Source organism: Centropristis striata, chromosome 7 (genome assembly GCF_030273125.1).
Source record: "Centropristis striata isolate RG_2023a ecotype Rhode Island chromosome 7, C.striata_1.0, whole genome shotgun sequence".
Classification (NCBI taxonomy): Eukaryota; Metazoa; Chordata; class Actinopteri; order Perciformes; family Serranidae; genus Centropristis; species Centropristis striata.
Window position 1 is genome coordinate 4,350,117 of NC_081523.1, and position 15,349 is coordinate 4,365,465.

Here is a 15,349-nt window from a genome sequence, read left to right on the forward strand (position 1 = left end):
ACAATTTCCCAGAGCTCAAGGCCTTTTCTGTCTGAGCAACAGTAAAACTCAATAACCACAAAGTATTGCAATGATATAAAATAGAAAAAAGAGGTTAATTCTCACATTTTAAGGCTTGAATTATCATCTCAAGTAGAAAGCTTGAATTGACTTGTCAAAATCCTTGCTAAAGACTGTCTGCAGACAGACTATCAGAGTCGGTTCAGCTCTGACAAAACTGATTTAACATCACATTACTTATGCCAACATGGTTGTTGCACTGTCTCAAGAGGCCAAGGTAAGGTCAAGGAGGATTAAAACTAAATTAAATCCACACAAGTGGAACAGTAAGTTCCTTTTGACCTCAACCACAGCCGTCTTATGAAAGCGATGAGATGGAAAAAGCATAAAATAGTGATGCAGCATGCCAGAAAACAATCTTCGTCCTTCTGTCCGTGTCTTTACATTTGAACTCATCTCTGTTTTCCAGACGAGGCTCCGTCCTGTCAAATCTGAATAAAGTAATACCATTCACATTTAAATAATGGATAGATGTGTGGAAATTAGAAAAAGCACTTTAACAAAGAGACGGAGCCATGAATGTTACATATTCATGATGAGGAAGAGGCTCCACTGTCTCTTCAGTCACCCAACAGGAATGATGAAACTCCGACTCGTCAGTGAAATTGAGCTGATGCCCAAAAGAGCCAGATTTTCACATGGAGGGCGATTAAAACAAGTTTTAAAAAGCAGATTCCCTTACAGCATTAAAACCATCCTCTTTAATAAGTTCCAGAGAGAGTGGAACTCCTAATAAAACCACAGCCAGCAGCAGAAAACTAAGCAAAAACAAGAGAAACTGTCAAATCTAAATGAATAAGGGGATTTACCCTGCAGCGTTTATTATGCGTCATCTGCCAAAATGGTGTAGAATAAATAACTAATCTGTTTTTCTTTTATCGTGAAATCATTTTGACTCTTAAGTGGAAGCTTCAAAGGTTTCAGAAGTTTGTTTTTTTTACTATTAGTTGCATTTCAGAAGTAATTAAAGATACAAGTACTGCCAACAAGAAGAGCTTTGATAAGATTATTCATTTGTTTTTGTCTCTGTTTAGTGTTCTTTCCCAGGCGTTGTGTCTTCATTAATAAATGTCTTTGATACATTTACATTTTCATTAAGATTTTGTTCACACACACACACACACACACACACACACACAGACAAAATGTCTTTTCTTCCACATTGCACACTGTGTTGTTTTTTCCCCGGGAACAGCACCTCTAATTTCTCACGTCACATCAAGAAGATTTTTCTAATTGCCTTTCATGTGCGAGCTGAACTCTTCATACTATGACAGGATAATAATTACAGACATTTTGTTCCAAACATACTGAGGGAAACAGCAGCTCAGACAGGTTAATTTACCCTTTTTTCCCCCACAAACATCATTTTTCTGAAAAGCAATCTAATGAGCGGAGCAGGAAAAAAAGCTTTAAAAACCGGAGGGGCAGTCTTGTGTTTTCAGAAAGAAAAAAAAAGGTTTTTGAACTTGAGTTTTGTGCTTCAATTATGAGTCATTTAGATAATTATTCATATCCAATTTGGCAGCTGGTGGAGAATACTAATTAATTGTTGGAGTGCAAAGCAGATCTGTTTAAAAAAAAATTAGAACACGAGGCAGCATTCATAAGTCTTCATTCATAAATTATATAATGATTTTACTGATGGGTTCCTTTTGTGAGTCATAGCAAATTACATGAAGTTATCTGCAAATGTTATATTATTGATCATAATAAATCAACATTATATAATATGTTATCAGTCTAACTGTAGTAGAATTGCATGCTTTTTCTCCAGCGTGTCTTTTTTTTCCCGAGAATTTTTTACAAGAATACTGAGTTCTCTATGTATTTAGCAGAAGAATATATTTTTATACAGCCAGAACAGGTTTATTTGCATAAATCAGGAGCATGACTTTCCATCAGTACTCTACTAAAACAACCCAAATGAGCTTTAGATGAGCATATGTCTTGGTTTATATCTCTATGCTTTTTGTGACCACAACATTCATTACAATACTTTTACGCACAATTAACAGCTTAAAATGATACCTTCAAAATGCCAATTCAGTCCATTTAAAATACCTTCATGCAATCTTAGAGGAAAACAATGAATGTTATTTTTAAGACTTAATTATAGACTGGGGAGATCCCAGCTGCTGAATGGTGAAGATAAATAAAAAACTATGACTTTCCCTTACAGTTTGTGCAGAAAAGAAATATTTTATATATATATATATAGTGTGCTAATAAAAAAAACATTAACAATACATTTTTAAATGTCAGTGCCGACTTTGATCTCACTTTTTGGCTGGAGCTCACATATTATATCATGAGATTATACAATATATATGAGTCAATGATGTATACAGTCCACATACTTTTTTCTGCCTCCATTGAAAGTTGAAGGAATCTGTGTGTGCCCTCACCAACACTTCTTCTCAAGGTTTTCACTCTCTGTGCTCCTGCAGAGTCTTTTATTGTAACTATGCGCGCAGATGGCACTAGGGCTGTTAATTAGACTATTTTCATTGCAGCACATAGAGAGTCCGGCGACTAATGGTGCGTTCAAGGTCTACACGAATGTCAGAAATTTCAAGGTTGTTCAGAGCTCCAAATTCTGACTTTCAAGTTCTGACTTTGAGTGTAAATTGAACACACCATAAGGCGTTATGGGAAGAACGTGTTAGACTCGCCTTCAAAATAAAAGCAAACACATGTAGCTTTCATAATTTTCATTCATGTTTTTTTTCATTCATCCTTTATTTATTTTCTCGAGGAATCATTGAGGGCAACCCCTCATTTGCAATAATGTCGAGTGTACAGAGAGAACACAAAACAGTACAGACAAAACACATGCAAAAACATTAAAAACAGTTACAGTGAAAGGCAGATTTATTGGTTATCATAGATTTAAACTGGCCCAGAGTTATAATTGTGTTGAGTTTGAGTGGATGTTGTAAGAGCACATGGATGTGTTAGCAGAGTCCACCACAGAATTTACAAGAAAACTGTCAAAATAAGACGCCTTAAATAAAACATAGAAGAACCCTTATTCTCCTTTACAATAATTCTCTAAAATATGCAATGATTAAGATGGAATAGAGGTAATTAGAATGTGTGAGAGGCACCAAAATTAGGCTTTTGGGGACAAAAATGTTCTCCGGGGGGACATGCCCCAGGACCCCCCTATTTGTTTGGGTCCCCCCATCATGGTCTCAGAATCTCTTGTGGGAAACACTGGTTCTAAAGGTTTGACAGACTGGACAGACAAGCAGTTTCCCAGCAGTATGTTGAGGGTGATAAAGGAGGAGAGATGTTTTTGGGTCTTTCATTGACTCAGCTTCAAGTCAGTAAATTTGTTTGGCTGCACTGGGAATTTCATGCACAAACTTCCATTTATTTATGTTAATATGTTTGTTGTTGTTTACACTACAGTTAATTAAAAATGTTTAAATAAAATATATTTGGTTAAGGCATGAAGTGGAAAAATAACTCATTGAGTAGAAATCATTTGCTGACAGCTGTTTTTGAAACAGCATATGAAAGAAAATGCACCTCTGTAGTTTGGTTTGATGCATCCTGTTGTCTGATAATTCCCTTTCCTGTCTTCAACCAATTACCCTCTTGTATGGACACCATGTATCACTTGGCATTGACACTCAATTATGGAAACTGCTTGTCTATTTTCTCCAGTCTCTTGAAATTCAATATAATGCATATATTTGCACAAATTAGCTCTTTCAGCATTTGAATGCAAATACTGGTATGCTGTGTATGATCCTGTAACGGTCCTCTTTCTTCCTATTGCTTGCAGATTATTCCCAGAGACAATGAAACAAGGTCTACTCTAATGTACAAGTACATCATCCATGAAGATTCAGTGCCTGTCAACAACAACAATGTGATCCAGGAGGACACGTTCGAGTGGGCTCTGAAGAGCTGGTCTCCTTGTTCCAAGCCGTGTGCCGGAGGTAATAGAAAAATTATAACCAAATTAGAAAAGAATAGAGGAGAATAATGTGACTATTGTACTTGTTTGAAGTAGGAAGCCTTTAGTGATGGAGATCTATGTTTATACCTCTTATTTACTTTTAATTTCCCATCCTCTCCACTCTTTCTTTTGAGTCTCAAGGCCTTTTAGATATTAGATTGTATGGAACATCTGGACCAGCATGTCGTTAGATTAAACAAGCAAATGTGCTGCGGGTGTCTTAGTATGTTAACATGCTGACAAAATTACATAAAAACATATGATAGGATGTGGCCATAATAAATTAGGTATGTTCTGGTCGACAACTTTTCAGTGGAGGATTCTAATACCTAAACATGAATAATTCAAGGAATTTCTTCTGTGTGGTTGTGTTGTTTAACGTACCAGTTAGATAAACCCAGGAAGGCCAGTTTATCAGTTAATCTGTGAGGATTATGAGGATTTATCAGATTCTAAAACACCTTTGAGAAAGGATCTTGCCATTTCTGGGAGGTTATCATGATGACAATTATTCTATCTTTCATCACCAATCATCATCATCATCATCCTGCAGAAACACTGTTCACATTACATTATCATCACATTATCATCTATTAATATTTTGCATGTATTTAACTAGCAGGATTGGGCCTCTGTGTCTTTAACCCTTATTAGGGCACTCATTGAAATACTTGCAAATTCCAAATTTCAACCCTAGTGAATATTGGAGGATATTATATACTGCCAGAATGTGTAACAAAACATACGGACCCTGGGGAGGAGAAAAAAGTTTTTTGGTAACGCTTTTTATTAAGGTCCTTGTAATAACCATTAATTAACAAGTAATAAGCATCTTGTAAGTCCTTACAAGATGCTTATTAACATATTGTGTGTTTATAAGCTTATATAAGTGTTAATAATGACATTACAAACACCCATGACCCACCCATTATGTCTTTGCCATGCCTTTATTAATCTTATTTTGTTTGCTTATTGATATTAAAATATGCTTTATTGCTCATCTATTATAAGTTAACTATAAGTTAACTATGCTTTTTGCAACTACTGGATCTAAAGCGAGAACAATGCCTTATTACTTGTTAATTAATGGTTATTAAGGACCTTATTATAAAGCGTTACCAGTTTTTTTCCCCCCACTTTTGTCTCATAAATCTGTAATTTTTTTCAAGCAGATTTGCCACTTTAAATCTCTTAAATCTGCACGTTTTTTTCTGGTAGATTTGGCACTTTAATCTAGTACATTTTCATGGGGACCCCATTTTGATATCCACTGAAGTTACCAAATATAGTTTTTTGCCTGATAAAGGGTTAACCCTTGTGGTGGAAATTTTCCTCTTAATGAAATATAAAACATTGTCTGTATTTTCAGAGTTTTTCTGCAGTAAACAAAGTACATCACCCAAACGTTAGGCTGCAAAGACTTTCATACACATTGATAGACTTTTTGATAGACGCAGCTTTTCCCCTTCACACTGACACAGAGCTGCAGCTCCTGAGTGGGAGAGGCCAAAGGGTCAGAGCTGCCAAAACAGCTGCAGGGCTGCTGCAGCAGTGTGTGTGTGAACACATGCTGCAGGCAGCGTTGTGTTAAAGGCTACAAAGATCAAATATTACACACCTCAGGGTCTTTTCATGAGATACAAGACGGCCACAAAACATTTCTTTGACTATTTTTACGTCTGGATACAGCAAAACACAATAGTGTACCTGCATAAACACACCACATAGAACATCATAATGATGTTATGAATAAATCATTTTGTAATTCTCCTTATTAGGAGTGAGTCAGTGGATGCCCTTTGCAGTGATTTGTGATGTTAAGTTTTGTCACATCATGCAGAAGTAAAAATAAGCCTGTAAGAGTTTATATTTGTGTGTGTGAAACAGGGAAAGGGCTGTTTATCTTTTGATTTCTAATATTTTTGTACAATGTTGAGCTTCTTAACCCTTAATAGGGCACTCATTGAAATACTTGCAAATTCCAAACTTCAACCCTAGAGAATATTGGAGGATATTACATTCAGACAGAATGTGTAAAAAAAAAAAAACATACAAAACTAATATTTTGAGAAAAAAGTTTATGAGATTAAAGTGGCAAATCTACGAGAAAAAAATGCACAGATTTATGAGATTTAAAGTGGTGAATCTGGGAGAAAAACAGTCGCAGATTCACGAGAAAAAAGTGGGAGGAAAACAACTTTTTTCTCCCAGATTCACCACTTTAAATCTCATAAATCTGTGCATTTTTTTTCTCATAGATTTGCCAAAACAACTTTTTTCTCGTGAATCTGCGAATCTTTTTTGGAGCAGATTTGCCACTTTAAATCTCTTAAATCTGTGACTTTTTTTCTTGTAGATTTGCCACTTTAATCTAGTAAATTTGCAACATTTTTCTCGAAATATTACCTGAAGTTCCCAAATATAGGTCTTTGCCTGATAAAGGGTTAAGAAATACCGTACTTGTTTCAAACACAAGGCAGCTAAGTTTGCAACGTTATTATTTCAATGAGAAACTGAAGAATGAAGAAGAAAAACTAAAAAGAAATTACAAATATGTGGCTAGTTTTAATACTCAGTACTCCAATGAAAATAGCTTTTTATTGAGAGACATTCTTTGTTTTTATAGTTGAGTGCCTCTTTTATTGAGAACACAAAGATTTCTGAATAAAAAAAACACACTTGAATTCTCCCTCAGGGTTTCAGTACACCAAGTATGGCTGTCGGAAGAAAGGAGACACCAAGATGGTCCACCGAGGATACTGCGAGGCCAGCAAGAAGCCCAAACCCATCCGCAGAATGTGTAACCTTCAGGACTGCACACAGCCTCAGTGAGTACACACACACACACACACACACACACACACACACACACACACACACACACACACACACACACACACTTTGCTCACAGCACAGCAAAACATGCTGATTAGATTCAAACTGGGACTGTGCTGCAGTCTATTAAGATAAAATTGTTTAACTGGCTTCTCTCAGCATGAACTGAATTAGAATTTTTGAATTAGTGCGTGTGTGTGTGTGTGTGTGTGTGTGTGTGCGTGTGTGCGTGTGTGTGTGTGTGTGGCAGAGTGAGACTGGAGAGAAAATGAGCTCTTGGCCCACAACCAGCATTCACTGTGTGATTAGTTTTTCCGTTTGTCCAAACTCCTTTTCCTTTTTTTTGGCTCATAACTAAGTTGTGTGGAAGCAATATTACAATATTATGCTTCATGTAGATATGTCCGTATAGGTGACAAACAAACACAGTGGAGCAATAATGCACTATTGATGTGCAAAACAAAGTACTGCATCAAACTGGTGCAAAATCAAATCCAAATGATCATGAAGCTGTCCTGCCCACTGACATTATAAACACAGATATTAAAGGGTCGATACTAGGGCTGGGCAATATGACTTGGATATAATATCTCTATGTTTTTTTACCATGCTGCAATACTCTTAATATACAGTGTCACACATTTTTTTAACCAAGTTTCTCTAAAAATCATCACTGTTTGATTTAACCCTTTGGTATGCTCCCATACTCTTTGATTGGCCATTCTGCGTTCGAGGGGCGGGACTTAGCAAAGGGTCAATTTGTGTGCAACTGACCATAATTCAGCGGTCGAAAATCGAATTAAGTCTCAATTAATTTTTTTTCAATTAAACCTCTGAAGTCCAGGAGATTTTGGTTCAAATTTGTCAACTTCCTCTAAATTCATTTCTGTCTCTGTTTAGCATCTTTCAGTCTGTCCTTACATCACATGCATGGCTCCTTTTTCTCCACACAAACTTGGCTATCAGTCAGATTTTTCAATTTATTTTAGTATAAAGCTGCCAGGAACCCAAAATACAAACAAAAGACACAGGTTTCTATGGAAGTGTACCTCTTTTTTTTCTCCTTTTTTTTCTTTTTTTTTAAACATTTATACACACAAAAACAGCAAAAAATTAAAAAAAATAAAAAAATAAATAATAAAACTACAAAACAGTTTCTTTGCATGTAAATTAAAAATAGTAATAGTTTTCATTGTAGAAAGAAAATTCACATTTTAAAAATGGTCTAGAAACATAAATGTCACACTGTGAAAGCTCCTATGATTGAACTTTAACTGGCTTTCTCAGCTTGTCTACATATCATATATAAATAAAGTTATTACTGTAAATAAAACATGTATTTTCAATAAATAGATGGACTCCAGAGGGTTAATTACAATCTGTCCTTCCACAAAGCCTCAAACCATATGTGATTTTCATCATGTGTGGAGTATTTTAATTCATAATTTCCATAAATAGTAACTCCAGCGATTTAATATTGCACTTGCATAAAAATGTCTTGTGAGAGATATTAAGATCAGGATGATAAATATTAAAGAGGCTGACTGGTTCACTGTGTTCCCACCCACTCACTCGTTCTCTGGTGTTTAGCCAGTAATTACTCGACCCTGATGGAAGTTATTTCTGTCCTGTTGCCACTACATTGCCGTACAATAAAAACATTAATTTCCTCATTTATGTTTCTCCAAATATTATTCTCACAGTAGCTTGTAAAAATGAAATTATAGTGAAGCCAGTGACACTGAAGATGTTTTTCCCACAGTAGCTCAAAGTGTTTTTACATCGTTGATTTGTTGATTTGTGTGAGCTGCTAAGAGCTGTGCTGCTCCAGAGGGAACCAAAACAAGACTGATTGGTTGTTTCAAACTTGTCGCACCGATGTGTCAAAGGCAATTTGCATCAAGCTGAATCTCTCTTAACTGCACCAGAGTCAGCAAACAGTGGAGGGAGCAGGGTAAATGTCAGCCTGTCCTTGTGTTTGAGCAGAGTTGATCCCTGCTATCACATTTCAAAACGCTCTGGATCCTACAATTCCTAGACAAACACATAAAAATGATTGAAATGGCCCTTTTAACATTTTAATCAACGTATTATGCAAATATGGTATATTGTTTTGCTGACACTCGGTATGAATGTTTATAATATTTGCCCTAAAGAGCTGCTAACTCAAGGGTTGTGAATGTTAATGAGGTGTTCCATCAGGAATTATAAGCTGCTTCAGGGGTTTTTTGGGGGGGAAGTTGTTTACAAAAACAGCAAAAAGTTTTTGAGAATATTGTGCAGAATACAGAACACCAAAGAAGGACAGGGGCATGTGTTGCTTCATCTGAGAAAATAAGGGCCAATCCAAAACAATTTTAATCAATTAAGTGAACGGTCTAAAGTGCATGGCGCAGCTTAAACGCTACTTTCGCCTGTTAAATGGTGCACAAAGTAGGCCACAAGGGGCAATTTTGACAATTGCACCAAGTTAATGGGTGAGCTGGCCAAACAACAAGCACACAATACTTAGTTCTCCAGGTTTTATTAACACATCTGTACTCCAATACACCGCTCAGTCCCGGATGGTTATTTAACAAAGCAACAAAGTCACGTACATCGCTCGTCTACGCAAGTCGACACATCTGAGTCTGAGAACTGATCTGAGACTATTGTATCGATGCCTGGAGCTGATAAAACTCTGTGGTTTTTTTGTTTTTAATGGTGACAAACCAAAGCATGTTAAGGCTTCATCATTTATCATAAAATAGCATTTAGACAATATATATAATAGCAGGAAAACCCTGCGCCATTGATTTTAGTCCACACAATATCCTGTAGGTCAGGGGTCTCAAACTCAAATTATGGTATCAAAATGACCAAAAAAAGACACAAAATTACAAAAAAGGACACAAAATGACAGAAAAAAACCTAAATGACTTTAAAAAAAAGACACAAAATGACCAAAAAAAAGACACAAAATTATTTTAAAAAGACACAAAATGACCAAAAAAATACACAAAATTACTAAAAAAGACACAAAATTATTAAAAAAAGACACAAAATTACCAAAAAAAAGTAATTAAAGGGACCTTCCACACACAACATAGTAAAGTGCCATTCATATAAAACTCACATTAAACTTTCATATCAAGGTGAGGGCCACAAAATATCATCATGAGGGCCACAATTGGCCCGCGGGCCGGGAGTTTGAGACCCCTGCTGTAGGTGCTTCGTCTGTGTGAAACTACTAGTGACAGCTGTGAACCGCTTTATTCCAGCTGTAAGATAAAACTCATTGTGGGTTAATTTATATGGGTCATTGTCAGTTCTATGTAAAACTCCAACAAAATGAATGAGTGAATGAATAAAAATGTACATTTTCTCTGACCCAATTAAGATCTAATCAACATAATCAGAGTGATGAAAGTTGTAATGAGGTACTAAAAGAGGAGAAGTGACATAATCTTTTAATGAATTACTCACAAGGACTTGGAATAATGACTAAAAATGAAATGAGTGTTGAAATAGGCTGATGACATGAGTGCATGTAAACGGCAGCGAGGAATAACTCACAAATATTAGGAGATATTAAGCTAAATTGGCACAGATGAGAAATTGAATTAATGGTGTGGAAAACGTCTGAACTTAATGGATTCGTTAATTCAGTGATGAGTAGTTGAGATATGTTCAGCAGCTGTTCTCTCACTGAGCTGAGCAGCAGCATTAATCTGGAGTTAAACACGTCTCTCTGTTTGTTTTACCACTTGTTTCCTTTCTAAGAGGTTTAAACCCTCAGAGAACCAGACAAAGCTGATAAATCCCTACACAGTAAAATCAGGATACCCAAATTAACACTGTAAGAGTTGATCTTAACACTTTTAAAGTGTCTATATACACTGCAAAAAAAGCCAACTTGTATTTTTTTGCCTAAAACAGTGATTTAAGTTGGTAAAACTTGGAAATATAAATTATTGACATTTAAGGCAATAATGTAAGTTAGCACAACAAAGCAAGCCAGTTGTCTGCTCAAAAACAAGTTTGTGAGTTGTTGTTACTTATATCTTTAAGTTGAGGTTCACAACAAGGGACAATAGTTCTGCTAACTCTTATTTCTTTGTTGTGAAATGCGGAAAAGCGGTGAAATTCGGTCATTAGCGAAAGCTAGTGGCTAATTGATGCTAGCGGCTAACTGATGCTAGCGGCGCTGCTTGTTACAGCTACAAGAGTAGCCATTAAGTGTATCAATGCTAACTCAAAATTGTGGTTGCAACATTAGCTGACATTTCATAGCGCAGTTACAATCGTGCCAATTCAGCACATTGCAGAAGTTAGCAGAAGTAAGGATTAAAAGTTAGTACAAAAGTTAGTACAGTTCAGTTGACAAAAATCAGAATTCAGAGTTGAGCAAACTCAAAAACAAAACTTAAAATATTTAGTTGTCCAACTTAAAATTTTATCGAAGTTTGTTGCCTTGAAATTTTTCTTTTTTTGCAGTGTGGGTCCACACCTCATAATGTGTTGGTGCCTTTACACTAAATTAGTATGAATTTGACTCTCTTTGGCATTAAATTTTAACTCAAAAAGAACACTTGAGGTGTGTTCGGAGTTAATATTTAAACATTTACAGGTTTGATTTAATGACGCATCCTTTTTACACTCGGTTTTGACAAAAGCGATTTATGGACTGAGAGTTAATTATAATGGATTAACTCTATCCAGAGTATAATTAACTCTACTAGTGTAAGTCTAGTTTAACACCAATAATTCAACTTCACAGCAAACTCTGTAGTGTTGTTTTTTCATTGTTAATAATTTTGAGCTGGTGAGTGTTGATTTTAGAGTTGTTTTAACATTGTAGTGATCAAAAAGCTTCTGCCAGCGTTGTTACATGTTAACACCTGAGTTAGATTCACTTCCTTTGGAGTTGATTTTCAGATTTTGTGACTTGTATGTTCGGCTAAAGACAGAATGCACTTTTAATGTATCATAAAACAAAACAACGAATGTTAATTATCACATGATATTATATTTATTATTATTATCACAGTAACAAAATGTATGTTAAAAATTAACACTCACAGCGTAAGGGAATAACACAATTTTAGTGTTGAAAATACACTTGGTGTCACAAAATAACACGATACATGTTAAAAATTAACACTCAAAGTGAAAAGGAATAACACAATTTGGAGTTAAAAGTGCACTTATGTGGTGTCATAAAACAACACCAAAAGTGTCAAATATTTAACACTATTAAAGAGTTAAAATATTAACACTTTTCAAAGTGTAGTTTTAACTCAGAATCCGTGAGAACTATATAAACTCAGAAAAAGTGTTAAATTTAACACTCTGTGAGTTGAATTAACACTCCCGATATTCAATTTGCTGTGTAAACATAAGGATCATTTTACACTGTATCGCCTTAAATCTGCTGCACCGAGAGCCAGGACAGGTCTACATTTTATCAAAATACCCTTTAGTGTGATTTGAGTTGTTTGTCTCCAGAGATCCAGCACAGCGCTCCTGTTTATATGCTGCCAAATCATTTAAAAGCGAAGCCAGCTGGGGGAGATAATGGAGTGAAAAACGTCTCCTCTGGATGGAAACACAGCAGATATACTGAAAACTGTAGCAGGGCTGAGAAAATGTGAGGAAATGAATGTAACGGCTGAGGTGATGAGTCTAAACTCAGGGCCGTGACAGAAAGGGGCCTGCAGGTGAAGGAGATGGTTGCATAAGCTGATTAGTGACGGAGGCTGTAAAATGTAAAAACACCTTAAAAGAGATCATCAACATCTGAAAGCTGCATCAGACGGCTTCTTCAGTTTATCAGCCAACTTCACTACTCAGTGGTGATGCAACGCTCGCCTCAAATAGTATGAAAATGTTCACCCACTGGCTCTCCTGTCAATGAAAAGAAAAAGATGTGAAGCTGCTGTGATCTGCTGGATGAAACATTCTCTCTGCTCTTTAGGAAACTGTTTGTTTCTCTCTGTTCTTCTCTCAGACTTTTCTTTGGGAAGGACTAACAGAAACATCTCAGCGGTACCACTCTTTCTTGTTTGTTTGTTTGTTTCTTCAGGCTGTAGGGAACGTTTTAGATAAAAGTAAGCATGCCTGGTGCATAATAATGGACAGACTTCATGTCATTTAAAGCAGTGTGCGTGAGACTCTTTTACCTTTTTATGGTTCCAGCTGGTCGCTTTAATCCAGAGTGAAGTAATCCAGTAACTATTCAGTTTGATTGCAATGAAAAGTTTCATTGGCATTCACGACCCAAATAGGATGAATCCTGCAGACTTTTGTGATCTGTCACTTTCAAAGCTCCACCACATACAGGTACATCTCAAAAAATATCCCGTCCCATTGAAAACAGAAGATAAAGAATCGTATGATTTGGGGCGTGGCTACCTTTGATTGACAGGTCTGATCTCAGAAGCTAAGCAGGGTCAGGCCTGGTCAGTACTTAGATGGGAGACCAAACCACGAAACGTTTTTTATATCTATATAAAGTCATATATAACTTTATTGACTCGTTGCCGTGGATACGCATTGTTCTGCTTCTCTCCTGATGACGGCTCGCCTTGTTAGTGACCTGTCAATCAAAGGTAGCCCCGCCCCAAATCATACGATTCTTTATCTTATATTTTTATATAATGGGGCCATTATTTACACTATTAACATCAGATTGTCTTGTACAAGATTTTTTACTAGTGATTGAGACCATAGTGTTGTCATAAAAAAAACATTTCTGAGGTCATAAATCAAGTGAGAAGTTTTCTCATTTTGCACTGAAATGAATGGGCAGATTTTTTTTGCAGCCAAACTTAGCGCCCCCTGCTGGAATTTTCAATAGAATGCAGCTTAAGGCACTTCCTGGTTTGCCTCCCTGCTCAGACACGGAGGTTGCCGCCTGTGCAAGAGTCATGTCAGCATGCTAATGTTAGCATTAAACTCATAGCTATCCAATTAAGTAACACACATCATCAGAGAACGACACGCATCAACACGTCCAGACAAACTGTTTTTCCTGCCGGGGACGCACGTTATCACTGGTGTTTTGGGTGGTAGATCTATAGTAAAATACTCACCAGAACCTTCAACAGTTGAAGACTGTGTTCTTCTCTAAGTTTTAATAATTTTGCCAACAGAAGTGAAATGAAATGGTCATGTCCATGTATTTGACCTGGGCTGCAATTTTACGTAGCTTTTTATGAGTTCTGGAAACTCAATAAAGGCCAAGTCAAGTTATTCCTGGTGCAAATTCAAAAAAATATTCCACATCAGGAGACTGGGACACGTGTCCATTGATTGTCAGTCACTATGTGTACTTAAAATTCACGAATCCACACGAAACATTTCTGAACATTTCCTGTCATTGAAATACAATGAGAGAAGTAGAGAATTGGAGGTGTGTGACCTTTAGAGGCCTTTTATTTTCTTCTCTTACTTTTCTTTGACTGTAATTGTGTGTCTGAGTTGGTCAATGAAAGCGGACGTACCTTTGAAAAGAAAAATGAATTCCCTTCAATAGCTGCCTGAGTTTTTTCTTTCATCACTGTTAGACTCCCTGCCTTTGCTTTTTGAGTTGGATTGTCTCTCATTCCTTCAGTTCAGGTCTCCAGCAGAGCAGATAAGAAATGAGAAATAGGAAAAGATCTGTGACTGTTTGCAGTACTGCTCATTTTATGCTGTGCACATTGTTGTATATAATATTAAATGCATATCAGTTTTACAGTATGTTGCAGCTTAATTAAATGTGACAAACTGCTCTTTCTTCTTAACAGAAACTGGAAATAAACAGTGAAAAGCTGAAGCACAGCTCATGTGTCACCCCTCAGGATAAAAGCATTTTCATTACGATGCAGCGCATTAAAAGCGTGTCACAATAATTCAGTGAATGGAGCAGAGCATGTATAATCCTCTGGCTAGTTCAAGGATCAAAGGGGTTTCTCACCACACACTCCTAGTTCACAGAATGTGTCAGTGTCAGCACTGGAAACAACTTCCAGACGTGTTTGTGAGTCTTAATGAGGACATCTGTAGCTTTTGTTTACTTCTTCTACTTCTGAATGTTTTATGGTTGGTTGTAGTTCACAGGGAAGTCATATCACAGCTCTGGAAGTCCAGAAAGTGCGATTTTTGACTGGCCAGATTTCAATAAAACACAACAACAGACACAAAAGGACCAAAAAGACACAAAAAGACACAAAAAGACACAAAAAAGACACATAATGACCAAAAAAGACACAAAAAAGACACAAAATGACAAAAAAAAGACACAAAATGACCAAAAATAGACACAAAAAAGACACAAAAAGACACATAATGACCAAAAAAGACACAACAACAGACACAAAATGACCAAAAAAATGACCAAAAAATACACAAAGAGACACATATTGACCAAAAAAGACACAAAATGACATGAATAGACAAGAAAATTATTCAAAAATTGACAAAATAGCCCAAGACTCCATAGAGTTAATGCTAATGCGG

The 15,349-nt window shown here is 36.3% G+C and overlaps 1 protein-coding gene across 1 annotated transcript in view; it reads left to right on the forward strand.

Moving 5' to 3' along the window:
* Positions 1-15,349, forward strand: part of adamts3 (ADAM metallopeptidase with thrombospondin type 1 motif, 3) — a 270,315-nt gene that overhangs the window by 232,684 nt on the left and 22,282 nt on the right. Inside the window, exons 19-20 of the mRNA XM_059338163.1 lie at positions 3,857-4,013; positions 6,729-6,861. Of these exons, the coding sequence (XP_059194146.1) occupies positions 3,857-4,013; positions 6,729-6,861 (290 nt within the window). The remainder of the gene's footprint in view (positions 1-3,856; positions 4,014-6,728; positions 6,862-15,349) is intronic.